The sequence below is a fragment of the Eptesicus fuscus genome, chromosome 15 (assembly GCF_027574615.1).
Source record: "Eptesicus fuscus isolate TK198812 chromosome 15, DD_ASM_mEF_20220401, whole genome shotgun sequence".
NCBI lineage: Eukaryota > Metazoa > Chordata > Mammalia > Chiroptera > Vespertilionidae > Eptesicus > Eptesicus fuscus.
The window spans coordinates 27,714,193-27,728,299 of NC_072487.1; the positions used below are offsets into that span (position 1 = coordinate 27,714,193).

Below are 14,107 nucleotides of genomic sequence, written 5' to 3' on the forward strand. Positions count from 1 at the left end.
TCCTTGGCCTGTAGAAGCATCATCCTGATCTATGCCTTCATTGTCACATGTCATTCTTTCTATGTGCATGTGTCTTGTATCCAGATTTTCCCTCTTTATGAGGATACCAGTCATAATGGATTATGATCAAACTTGACTATAACTAACTAACTCTACCACAACCCTGTTTCCAAATAAAGTAACATTCTGAGGTTCTGGGGTTTAGGAATCCAAGGTGAATTTTTGTGGGACACATTTAAACCCGTAACAGAGCTGTAGATTAGACAATGGACAGAAACATTTTTAACTTAATAAGTAATATATAATTATCATCACAATCATTATAACAGCTAAAATATACTAGACACTCTGCTATGAACTTTGCATGTATTACTTCTTACTACACAATTAGGCAAATGTGGAATTATCCCACTTGCCAATAGTAAATTTGGGATCAAAGAAGATAAAACGATTCAGTAACTTGCATTGGGTCATAAGGTTAGTAAATGGCTAAGCAGAATTTTAATTGGGGCACTGTAGACACTTCTAAGCACCATTATCTGTTCAATTAATAATTTGCTAATGTAATAGTTTTAGTGCCTCTTAAGTTTTTTTGTCCACAAGGAGCTCAATAAATGAATTGCAGCAGGAAATGCAGTGTGTCATTTACTCATATCTTTATTTAAGGATTATGTATAATTTACTCCTGCAATACATGAGGTGGCTATTAGATTATCCCAGTACAAAAGTGTGTTAAGCCATATAGATGTGAAAAAAATAAATTTATCTGAAAGTAGAAGGAATACCTTTTTTATAGAAGATTATTATACTCGATCACTAATTGTTTTCTAAACTTTTCTAATCACAGATTTAAACATAGAAACCTATAATATCTTGTAACTTTCTTTTCTCATGGCAGGAGGGTTTAGCTATCTAAGAAACCGAATAGTTTCTGGAAATAAATTCAGACAAAACAGAAGAATCCTTGGGAGTCAGGGGAATGCTTATATTCCGAGCACCGGATAACAGGCAATAATGCCTTTTGTCACCGTTTATTGAAAGATATAGAACTGATGTTTAAATAGATCCTTTTTTAAATTTTCTGTATTACCAGCAGACATAATGTAACATACATCATCACTCAGCGAAGGCAGTATTATGACAGGGCCAGTTGCATTAATGTGATCCAGAGACTCTGAACTTAGAAAAATCTAGCTGAGTGAATCACAAATGTATTAGAATGGTTGTTCCCAATCTCTTTTAGACATTTTATACATTAAGATATTTCCAAGAACCTTTCATAATAGTTGTACTTTTAATACCCATTGATTGAGAAGATATATAATGACATAATGACTTGTGTCTGACACGATCAATAGGCTAAGAAAACCTTCCAAAATAGCACAAGAATTTTATCTGTTCTCTAGGCTTAATTAACAAAGGCCATTTGATGTTAGTGGATAACTGCCAAATACAATGATGTTAGACCCTGATATAATGAATGCTGAGCTACTCCTTTTTCTTGTTGCTGACTAGCTAATTCTTAGGATCATTGTTAGGCAAAAACATAAACCATTATGAGGTATTTTAAGGAGGTTATATAAAATTAAAAACATGATTATTTTCACTGCCATTTTATCTTTCTGTGAAAATTTACTGATTGACAATATGCATGAGTTTCTCAAAGGTATTTTAATTTCATATTCACAGATATAAATTGTTATGTGTTCTGTATCTGAAATGTATTCATTTCATTTTGGTATCTTTAATTCCCTGACACTACTATTTCTATTTTTGTTTAAAATCAGATTCTTGAGAAACAGTATTTAGTAACAAAGTGAGTTTAAGAGGGAAATGATCACTTTTGTTCTTATTTAAGTTTACTGTCATCCATATTAATATAAATAGAGGATTGATATAAATATAAAACTTAGTATAGTTCTGATAATATAGAAAAACAAAATGATCTATTTTATAGTCAATATTTCCTCTTAATTACAAATAGTATAGTTGAAAATATTCAGTAATCTTTAAATGGTTTTAAATGTGAAAAGATTTTGGTTAAAATAATTATTTTCATGACATATGAGTTAATGTTCTAAATTTTCCATACCTTTAATGTCTGGCATTCTAGTCATTTTATTTTATTTTTAAAAATACATTTTTAATTTATTCCAGAGAAGAAGGGGAAGGGAGAGAGAGATAGAAACATCAGTGATGAGAGAGAATCACTGATTGGTTGCCCCCTGCAGACCCCTCACTGGGGATTAAGCCTGCAACACAGGTATGTGCCCTTATCAGAAATCGAGCCTGTTACCCTTTGGTCTGCAGGCTGATGCTCTATCCACTGAGCCAAACCAGCCAGAGCACATTGTAGTCATTTTCAACTAGTTCACCTTGAAAATGGCCATTTACAAAGGAAGTATTTATTTTGTTCTAGAAAAAGATCTCCACTATTAGATAACACGTTTGGGAAGGATGTCTACTTCTGATATAGTTTTATTTTATAGATAGTCATAATTAAATCAGAGGGTAACTACACCTTTTATAAAACTGCAAATAAAACTCTGATAAAGTAATATAATAGCCGAAACCGGTTTGGCTCAGTGGATAGAGCGTCGGCCTGCGGACTCAAGGGTCCCGGATTCGATTCCGGTCAAGGGCATGTACCTTGGTTGCGGGCACATCCCCAGTGGGGGGTGTGCAGGAGGCAGCTAATCGATGTTTCTCTCTCATCGATGTTTCTAACTCTCTATCCCTCTCTCTTCCTCTCTGTAAAAAATCAATAAAATATAAAAACAGAATTCCATATTTTAAAAAAGTAATATAATAAATTACATATTAAATCGAATGCACTGAAATAAATGTTGTTTAATGTTCATGCTAATTGGAGGCATTCTAGATCTGTTAAATTATTTTTTCTGAACTTGCTTTAGAGAACATATCTGGCTTCTAATTCTTCTATACACTTAATAGATTTTGGGGAAAGTCTACTGATTTATAAATGTGTATCTTAATAATATAGGTCTTTGGAAGGAAGATAATCATATACATTTACTAACTAATTACTAATGAGTATTATCAATTTTAAACATTTTTAAGAAGGTAATTCTACTACAAATTCTGGGCATTGTAAAATTGTCATAATATAAAAATATGGCATTTAAAGCCCTGGCTGGTTTGGCTCAATGGATAGAGCGTCGGCCTACGGACTGAGGGGTCCCAGGTTCGATTCCAGTCAAGGGCATGTACCTTAGTTGCGGGCACAACCCCAGTAGGAGGTGTGCAGGAGGCAACTGATGGATGTTTTGTCGCATCGATGTTTCTGATTCTCTGTCACTCTCTTCCTCTCTATAAAGAATCAATAAAATATATATTTTTTAAAAATATGGCATTTAGAGACATTGACCTTTAGCTTCCCAGAACTTTGAAAAATTAGTATAAGTCAACAGGCCGTCTATGTCAGCAAACCAAAAAAATACTGACTTCCAATAGCCAAAATTATGAGCCCAATTTAAATGCTTTCTCTAAATAGTTTAAACAATGCGTTAAGGAGCTCTGGATGTAAATACAACTGTAATAAAACTTAACTTTTTCTTATTGATATTTAATGACAATTGAGAGTAAGATTTGTGCAGGTGCTTGTGTATTAAGTGCTTATTTTGTCAGTAACATATTTGTGGCACTTACGAATCAGACTCCTTGTTTTGAATTTTGTTTTACTACCACTATAAGTCTGACTTGCTTTCATTGTTGTTGCTGTTTTAAATCATTTATCAATATGTTAGGTACACACATTTGGAAATATGTACCTTATTAAAGTACTAGATATTTTAGCAATCTTGGGCTTTCTAGTCTCTTTAGTAATATTTCATATTTATAAATGGCTAGATGAAATGGTTGTTTAACCATTTCACATATGATAATCCTTTTCTCCTTAGGTATATGCCCTGCATTTTGCTCAAATATTGATCTCTTCTAACATTATCAGCATTTCAGATGACATGTAGATTTTTTTTCTTATTTATTTACATTCTCTGTCTTTGAGTTGCCTTTACATATTTATATAGAGTATAATAGTACTACTGCTCAAATACTTTACATTTATCAATAGGATTATAATCTTATTTTAGGTAATTGATAGCTCACATTCGTATTTCCTTTTGGACATTAAGTAAATCAAGAAGAATATAACATTGATACCACTTTACAGAACATAAGGATTTCTTACATATAATTTTAAAGAAAAATTTGTATTTCTACTTTCATTTCCTCTTTTTACATCTAAATTATAAATTTAATTTATGGCCAATATTAACACTTTTCCCTTTTTAATATGGAATAATTGCATGTAAGTTTCTGGATGGATTCTTTTTATTTGCTCATGAGTTACTCTGAACTTCAGATTGATTTTCCCATGTTCAGGTAATTGGTGAGGTAAATGCTACAACACAGAAAAGCTCTTAAACTAAATAGATATGGCAAACAAGAAGCAAATGCTAGTAAGTTTGAGATATAAAGACTATGAGAGCATTAAAAATGTTACATATATGTGTGTTTGTGTAGCAGGGCATAAAACACAAATATTAACATTTCTTAATAAGAACCTCTGTAGCCACAATATTTGGTATAAAACTACAATTGACAGATGATGAAGCATTCCCTGTGTCTCCAAGCACAGAAACTAAATATGGCAGTTTGGAGTCCCCTGAAGTGTTTTTTTTTATGTACATATATTATCATGGTTAGGACAAATATGTTTGGGGAAGATAGAAACAAATCTGTTCATTTCACAGCTTTTTTCTTACCCATTGAAGCCTCAGCTTCATTGTGGTGGTTTCAGCTATGAGTCAAGAACCCTGGGGACGCAATCCCTGCAGGTGAACCCGCAGTTCCCAAGAAAGTCTGAGCCGTGGCACCTTCCGGCCTTCATGAGCGTAGACCCAGATTTTAATAAAAAGGTCTTGTAAAGCGCAGGCTCATTTGCTGGGTTTCATCTGCAGGCACATTGAGCCCCATACAGTATTTTAAAATTGATTTCAATTAATGTCATTATTTCCCAATTGTTAAAAATAGGAAGGTTTTACCTACAAGGTTTATTATCTACACCCGTTGGAAAAAATCAGAAGCTCCAGCAAGACTGGGCCCATATTTCAAAAGGCAGCAGTCTCCTGGCTGAGCCTTACCAGCTCCTTCCGGTGGGCAGGTGCTCTCTGCCCTCTTTCATCTCCGTGATCTGTCTGACACCTCTAGGCAATTGTGTTTCTACCACAAGTTTAAAACCCACTAAATTCAGTCACCTTCCCAATTATTTCAAAAGAAGGAGATGGTGGGAGCTAAGGAGGAGTTCCCCTTAAATATTAGTGTAAGAGACTTTCCATTAGGTCCTCTGGCCACTACTTACATTGCTTAGGAATAGAATAGACAGTACACCCTGTGAGACTTTGACCTGCGTATTTGATTCATTATTTAGAAAGAGTGGGCTCCTAATAGAACCAAACAGAATTAGAGAATCGGGGGAAATTTGTGTCACTAAACAAGGATAAAACATTGAGACCGACTGGGAATTTGTTCAAGACAAATTAAAAGCAAGAAAATAAACAGTTTAAGAAAAACTTAATTAGATTTCCAAGATGTTTTCAATCAATGTCACTTAATTTATTATTAGAATTTGGCAGGGGGGAAATAAGTAACAAGCAGTGATGATCCTGAGAGCAGCCCTTTAATACTGTCTATGTTTTAAATTTTTGCCAGCACTCTATTTTGGTTTGGTTTAAATCAGTTATCACAGGCTTTCTTTTTCCCCAGATTTGTGGAAGTTTAGAGGAAGAAAAAAAGGGGATAAAACTAAAGAAAAAGAAGTGATTGTACACAGATGTGTGTGATGTGCGTGTGTCTGCCTTTGTAGTTTTAGGCTGAGAAGCCCTCTCATTACCTGAATGTTAGAATCCAATCATAATTTCCCCACCTGTCTGATGGTTCTTGGCGTTCATTGTTGCTGCTGCCAGTGCTTTTGGCATTTATGTTAGAAGTAATACATTTGCTATTTGTTTTGCCCTTTGCCTATTTGTTTTTTATTTCCCTCTGTTTCTCCTTCTCTTTCTCTTGATCTTTTATCTTCTTTTGTCTCCACCTTTCAGTCTGAATGATTGTGTTTGGTCACCCACTGGGCAGATACTTTAAAAAAAAGAAAAAGATACGTTGTTATCCTGTTCAGAAAGTACATTCCTGGAGGCATTAAATTAATGAGTGTCTCAAGGCCTGTGATACAAAAAGGGAGAGAAGATGATGAATGCAATTAGAAATATGAAGCACTGATTATTGGTGGCCTTAAGCGTCTGTCCAAACACGAATGTGTGTGGTTGCTCGCACACACACTCAGAAACACACACACACACACACACACACACACACACACACACACACACATATATGCACTCACACAGACTCACAGGTTCACAGAGCAGACAGTGGAATAAAATGATAATTAGAGATCCTAGAAATCATTCTGCTAGATCCCCCTAGACTTTAATCACTTTTTAAACAAAAGGCAGTTTTTAAACCATACTACAGACAGGTGATTACAGAAGAAAAAGAAAGTAATACATTTTGTTTTACCAAAGACCTTCTTTCTTATGAAAATGGTTTGAGTATTACTTAAGAAATTGATTTTATACATCAATTTACAAATTACATTACTTTATATACTTTTGGATGTTCATGCTCATTTGCCAAAAAAATGCTTTAGATGTTCTTGTCCCCTCTGGTATGAAGCATATGTCATTGTTCTTAATTTTTATTAAATATACACTGAATTTTCATGTGAATTTGTAGAAATATGGACATCTCTCTAGCTATCACACTTTGAAACATGCCACAATTAATCACAATGGTTAATGGCCATCAAAGCATGAGTGTCAGCCAATCAGAGCAGACACTGGCCAAGAACAATGTAAGGTGAGGTGTGCTAGTGATGCCCGGAAGTACATTTAGCCTTGTGCATAATAGATGGAGGATCTGATGGGAATCGGGTTAATTTGGACATTGGGATTAGTTAACTTACTCTAATATAACATTTGAGTAAGGTGTTTTCAACTGGATAGATCTCTCATTCATTATTACATCTGATATATATAGCTCTCTCAAATTGTCTATTGCATGGGTTACATGACTAAGAAAGAATTATAGAAAACCTCTATTAAATTACTCTCTGATAATAAGTGTATTCTATAAACTTTTACATTTATGTAGTAATTTAGCTTCTTCTCACTATGGACAATATTAAGTTTATATTAGGTCTATTGTATGAAGTCATTTGAAGTCATTTAGGAATTAGAAGCAATTATTTGTAAGTGATAGCTTTTTATCTCTCTTTTTTTAAAGTCTTTCTTAAAACGTAGGTTGGTAAGAAAAAAAAAAAAATGCTTAAGTGATTCTGGTTGCCTGTAGGTTTGTTAATGTAGTGAAGGTGGAATTTTATAAACCTAATTGAAAATAGCTTTGAAAGGTAAATGCAATGCTAGAGAATAAATGCCCATTTACTTGCAAAATAGCAATATTTTTTTTTGTATTTAGCACTCATTACGATTTAGGCAATATTTATTGCAAGTGCTTTATATATAAATCATCTCATGGATTATGTGCAACAATATTATGAAGTAAGTAATTGTATTATTTGTAAAATTGAATTCAGAGACTAATATATTCTGCATCTGGTATAGATATTATAAAGAACAAGGACAGTATTCATAATATTGTTCTTGTTCCTGGAAGGAGGAAAATGACCTTTCTATACACGTTTACCTAGACATTGTAAGGGGCCTAGCACTCCATTAAGCTGTTACAGGTGGACTCCTTTTGAAGGTTTAAGCAAATGCACTAATGAAAGAACTAATGACTATTGATGTTGATGGTTACCTCAACCCTTTGCCTCCCGTTTTTAGTACCAGGGCAACCGCTAAATTTCAAAGCAGAACCCGAGTCTGAAACGAGTATTTTGCTCTCTTGGACACCTCCACGTTCGGACACCATCGCCAACTATGAGCTGGTCTACAAAGACGGGGAGCCTGGAGAGGAGGTAGGACCTTGCTGCTCGCCTTTGGAATCAGTCACTACCCTGGGGCACTGCTCCGCTTTTGAGTGCTTACCCACGTTCTGTAAAAAGGCCAGGCACCCATAGAGGACCTTGGTAGAAAAGATTTCTGCATCAAAAGAGACACTTTGCCCAAAAAAATAGAAAGGGTATTTGGAGACTTGCTGGGGGGAGGGGCCAAACAAAACAGCTGTTGCCCGATTGGAACAGTTTTCTACTCAAGTTTCCATGTTATTTCTGGAAGTACGAGGTTATAAAATAATATAACCCATGAGACTTGGGGACTTGCTTTTTTTTCTCTTCGGCATTAAAGTACTTACGTCACTTACATAGACGTATAACTAAGTAAGTTCCACGGCTTTGAGTAAGTGAATTTGTTCAAACTGCTTTTAGAGAAAGATGCCCCAAAGCAGCTGTTTATTTGTATGCCAAAAATTATGATATGAAAGTGGGTATATATAAAGCTTGAGTATGTTATGCAAATAACAGTAGATTGCAGAAAGCGGGATATTGTTGATAGTCACTGAGAAACAAAAATCAGAATAACTAATACATATATTAGCAGGCAGTGTTCTAAGGGTTTCACAAATATTAACTTATTTAATCCTCACAACAATGCTGTGGGTCAGTCTCTCCTATTAACCCTTTGCACTCGCTTGCTTTTTTCTCAATTCCTTTATTCTAATGCTAACCGTGTCGAGTCACACTCGACATCCGAGTGCAAAAGGTTAATCTATTTCACATATCAACACATGGAGGTGTAGGAAGAAGTTAAATACTTATCCCGAAGGCTCCTGCTATTGAATGGTAGAAACAGAATTTTAATCTAAGCAGTCAGTTACCAGAATGTTTCTGAACCACTAGGTTACACTGCATCTTGGGTGCAATTTGAATAGACTGTAGAAATCAGTTATTAAGATCCACCCAACATTTCCAGAAAGAGGATATATTACAGTAATGAATATACGTCTTTTGTTAAGATAAATTCCAACAGGGAACATTTAGACAAAAATGTTAGTAAAACTATATATGAAAACTCAAGCCACACGAGCCGTTTTATTTTAACTCCTAACATTCTTTATCTTAAAAAGATCTCCACAAAGCTAAACAGCCCCTAGGATCTAACAAGGAAAACCGTTTTTTAAACACTCACCTACTAAGTGAACTCCTATCAGTTCACTTGTTGGCCACCATTTTGTATGCTATAATAAATTATTTTTTACTGTAAACTTCTATTTTATGGCATCTGTTTGAATGGAGCAGAATCTCCACAGACCAGGTTCTAAATGCAATGCCTTTAGATTTAGCTAACAAAGCCAATATAAATTAATCACTTGAAAAGTTGTGTAATTTATATGCTGATATAACTTAAAAAACTCAAAACGATGTCTGTGTTTAATAAGATACAAATCAGCATTAAATTATTGGAAATCGTAACCACTGCTCAACTAAGAAATAAATAGTGTAAAAACAGCAAAGAGAGGGGCTGTTTTTTTGAATCTCTGATGCTTGAATGTTGGCACACCTACTCTGCTTTACAATTGTTTATTTAGGGAATACCTTTTTCCTTGTTGTTTGGTATATCTAAAACTTTAAAAGCTTTTGTATTTGCAAGGCAGAACACCCTAGGGGTGTTTTTTTTTTTTCTTTTCTGGTTTTATACTTGAATTTCTCTTAAATGATTTCTGTTTGGGTGAACAGCAAGCAGTATTTTATAAAAAGCCTAAGATTATTTATGCCATATTAGATTACATTTTAGTATGTATTTAAAGGTTTACTACAGGCTAATGTTCAATCTGAGATTGATTACCCATAGACAGGTGTAATTTTGCTAAAATGCACAGGCAAATTTCAAGCATGAATAGAAATTAAAACTTTTTTTTAATCCTCACCCATGGATATTTTTCCATTGATTTTTTTAGAGGGAGTATAGGGGAGGGAGGTGGGGGAGAGGAGAGAGAAAGAGAGAAATATCGATGTGAGAGAGTCCTTGGTTGCCTCCTGCACGTGCCCCAACTGAGGCTGGGGATAAAGCCTGCAACTGAGGTATGTGCCCTTGACCAGCAATCGAATCTGTGTCCATGGGCCCACGCTCTAACCACGGAGCCAAACCAGCCAGGGCAAAAATTATAATATTTGATTAAAGAAATCTTATTGCAGAAGTCCTTTATGATGTTAAAAGTGACAGAAAAATTATGATTTCTTTTTCTAGCTGCAGACTCTCTATTCCCAAAGAAAAGAAGTTTCAAAATTATTTTAAAGTAACCTAGATTTCATATAAATGATTCAGCTTTCTTTAGTAACTAACATCTGATTTTTAGCCCATCAGACCTTGGCAATTTTAGTTCTCTTTTATAGCAATCTCTGGAAAACGGTGTACCAGTCTCTGTTGTTACTTTTGGCCATATATTCTTTGCCCCCGTTTAGATTGCAGAAAGTCAGGGCACATGAGCTAGCTAGACCTCTCTTCAATTGTAATCACACATGTTGGGCATACTGCACGGTCAGTTTCTATTGTGGGCTAAGTCACAGCAACACACCTGCCGTAGGGGTAGAACACATCCGTGGGTGACGGCTTCTCAATCTCCCCTTTATCCGATGCATTTGGAGAGCTGTATCGTCATTGTAAAGATCCCTGGCTTACCCTTATTCCAGTTGCCTTATGTATTGTAGAAACTTGCCTTTTAGACGCTGATGTTTTCATTATGTAATTTCCCTAGTAGAGTCCTTGATACTCTGCTGCTTCTGTGTTTCGCCCCCATCTTAATGAAGATGACCAAGTTCTCTTATTACTTATCTACAGCAACGAATTGCCATTGAGCCAGGGACGTCTTACAGACTGCAAGGGCTGAAACCGAACAGCTTGTACTACTTCCGTCTGGCTGCACGCTCTCCTCAAGGCTTGGGTGCTTCTACAGCAGAAATATCAGCTAGAACCATGCAGTCAAGTAGGTGTCTCTCTTTACTTCCTTCCTGCCCTTTTTTCACTAGGAGGTGTTGCCGGATTTTATCCCCACCAGCAAACAGCGCTGCTAATGAATATGCTGACTAGTCAGTAGTCTCTATGCTAGCAAGCTTCCAACTTCAGGGATTAGAGTACAACCGTGAGCTCTGCTGTTTTCAAATTTGGTCCAAAATAGCAGATCCTTTCCTAAATTGAAAGACCTTCAGAGAAATTGAGAGATGAGAAAAGTGGGTGAGAGAAGTTAGATCAAGCCCCATTTAATGAATTACAAGGCTGTAAAGAGCAAAATTCAGGTTGAGAACACTGCATAATAATCAGAGGAAGGCTTAGCAAACTAAAGAGGCAGCAAAAGACCAAAGTGTTATGATTTTTAAGCACGCAGTTTTTAACTTTGCTAGCAAATAACTCTTCATTTCACGTACTTGTTCCTACTCAGAGAAAAAGCTGAACTCTTGTGACTAGTTTGCTATTACCTCTGCAAGTAGTACATGCGAAAATTTGGAACATTCACAGCAAATCTGTATCTGGACAAATTTAGGAACAATGGAATAATCACAAGCACATTTGCAATCCTAAATTCTATTTTGTTTCTTCAGGTTCATTTCTTTTTGGAACTGTTACTTTAAGAATAGTTGTATTTATCACAGTGGGGGTTCATTGTGTCCAGGGCAGATTGTTAAGATTGTTGAGATTGTTTTTTGCAAAGTCTTATATGGGAGATTGTTTTTCATGGAAAGTTTGGTGGCTTAGAATACTGTTTGCTCTTTATCAATTTGCTTTTTATTAAGTTTCTATAATTAGTCTATTAAACAACCATTTACCTTGAGTTGAATTGTTTTATAGAGTTATTTCTTAGATTTTTTTGATAGTTTATAAGTGATTTTGATATAGTGACATGCAATAATACAAATGTATTAAAATTTGTAAAGAGGTTATATTGACTATATTGACTTGCTATATTGACTTAATTTTTAGATCTATCAACAAACAAAATTTACATATTTTAAAATACAAATTTTCTTTCATATAAGCAAGTCTTTCATATCTCATTCTTCTATAGAAACCTGGCATCGTTCAGGCTTTTTTTTTTAATAATAAAAATCATATTCTTTCTCAAAACATCATAACTCATATGAAAAGTATTAGGATCCTGTGCTTAATTGATTAGTGATTATACCTTATTCCCATAAAATTGTCTTTCTCTTCAAATCTGAAGCATGTAAATGCAGGTTTGTATGTCTGCTTTGAATTCCAGCCAGGCTAATCAGATATTTAAAGAAAAGGAATGTGACCATGCTCAAAGATTGTATTTTATAAATGACTTTTTTGCATATACATACATACATACATATGTACTTATATAGGGACAGAATAGACTTTTTATAACTACACAAAAAGCTTATATTTTCTTTATTAAAAATAATAGCTTCAAATGGTATTGGATATAGTCAAAGAATAGAAGGTCTGAAGGTGGCAATGTCATGAAAACCAAATCAGCTTTTTAAAAAGAATTACAAATGAGTCCTTGCTGTTACATGAATAACTCAATTTACTATGAATAATGATGATGCCTTTAAAATAGTGTTATAATTTGAAATATAAGTTTCTGTAGTCAGAATCAATAAAAATGATGTTCTAGTGATTTTACAAATCTTACTCTACATTTACAAGCCTTTCAATGAGGATTTTCTTTGTGTCAGTACAGGGAGCTTTCTCTTTGGATAGTCTGTAATGGAAAATACAAGACATGTAAAGGCTGATAATCCTCTAAATGATTCAGTAGACGTGGCACTACATAAGATTAAGACCCACAGTGACAAACTACTGCTTGTACATATTGAAATACAAACATTTAGAAATGATTTACTCATTAATTGTACCATAGATACTGCCTTAAAAATATGTATGTATTTATGTATGTCTTATCCCATTTGTTTGTTTGTTTTTAGGAACATATGTTATTAACTTTAAAAGTAACTTATGATCACACCTGTATTGGTCTTTATTGCTTTATAATTTTTTTCAAGTGATGATATGTTTGATTAATGTTATGGAAAATAATTGCTCAGAAGGTGACCAGTTTATTTTTAAGTGGGCAATAAGAAAGTTTATCTTGTAACTCCTTTTGTCAACCCTACTTTATATAAGTAATTATATAGAAAATGAAAGGAATTAATGTACAAAGTGAAAGATAAGTCATACCTTTTCCAGATGTTTCTCGGGTTTTTAAACAGTTTTTTTTTTTAATGGCTATGTTATTGACATTTTGTAAGAGATAGATGATTATTATTGATTTTACCAAAATTTGCTGGTGGAATCTAATTCTTCACTAGCAATGGTGTCTCATGCAGAGTTATAATTTTTTAAAAAGCTGAAAGCTGATGTAGGGTAAGTACAAGTTACAGTCAGAACCAACAAGCCTGACATTGCTCTCGGGTAGGTAAATCTTGGACTATGCCTTTTCCTCCTTTATTGATTCTGCATGCTCACTGTACATGGGCTGTGATCAATGTTAGGTTAATGCTTTTCATTAAAACTGGTCAGGCACAATCAGTTTTTTAGATAGTCAGAGGGAACCCATTTATGTTTGCTGGGCTTTTATTTCTTTCCTTTTAAAATAATTGGAATTGTGGAAGGGTATCTCATAGTTATTGCAGTTTTTCACACTAAAGAATGCTTTCACAAATGAATGCTGGATGGGAATTGCCTTCATTCTAGAATGTAGAATTGAAAGCTTGAAACAGCATCTGTGAAGCCCCATCAAGATGCTCATTAATATAACTTGCAGTATTTGCAGCTTTTTTTTTTGAAGTTGGGTAGTCTGTATAGTAGGGCCGGGGAATACTGAGGGATTGGTTTAGAAGAAGAATTTAAATTGCAGGTAGGTAATTTTGTTGGAGGCTCTATTATCTCAAGGTTTCATGTTCACATATTCCCCCCACTCATTATTTAACATTTGTTTCTGGTCATTTATTCATTTTTTTTTTTGGTTTGTTCATGTGACTAAGCCAAGGCACATCATCTATTATTTTAAAAAATTTATTTTAAGTTTCAAAGCCTTGTTTTTGTTT

General features: G+C 34.4%; 1 protein-coding gene across 1 annotated transcript in view; it reads left to right on the forward strand.

Annotated features, from left to right (window-relative positions):
* The window catches only part of PTPRD (protein tyrosine phosphatase receptor type D), a 335,371-nt gene that overhangs the window by 141,581 nt on the left and 179,683 nt on the right, over positions 1–14,107 (forward strand). The window contains exons 9-10 of the mRNA XM_054727642.1: positions 7,923–8,056; positions 10,875–11,019. Coding sequence (XP_054583617.1) covers positions 7,923–8,056; positions 10,875–11,019 — 279 coding nt within the window. The remainder of the gene's footprint in view (positions 1–7,922; positions 8,057–10,874; positions 11,020–14,107) is intronic.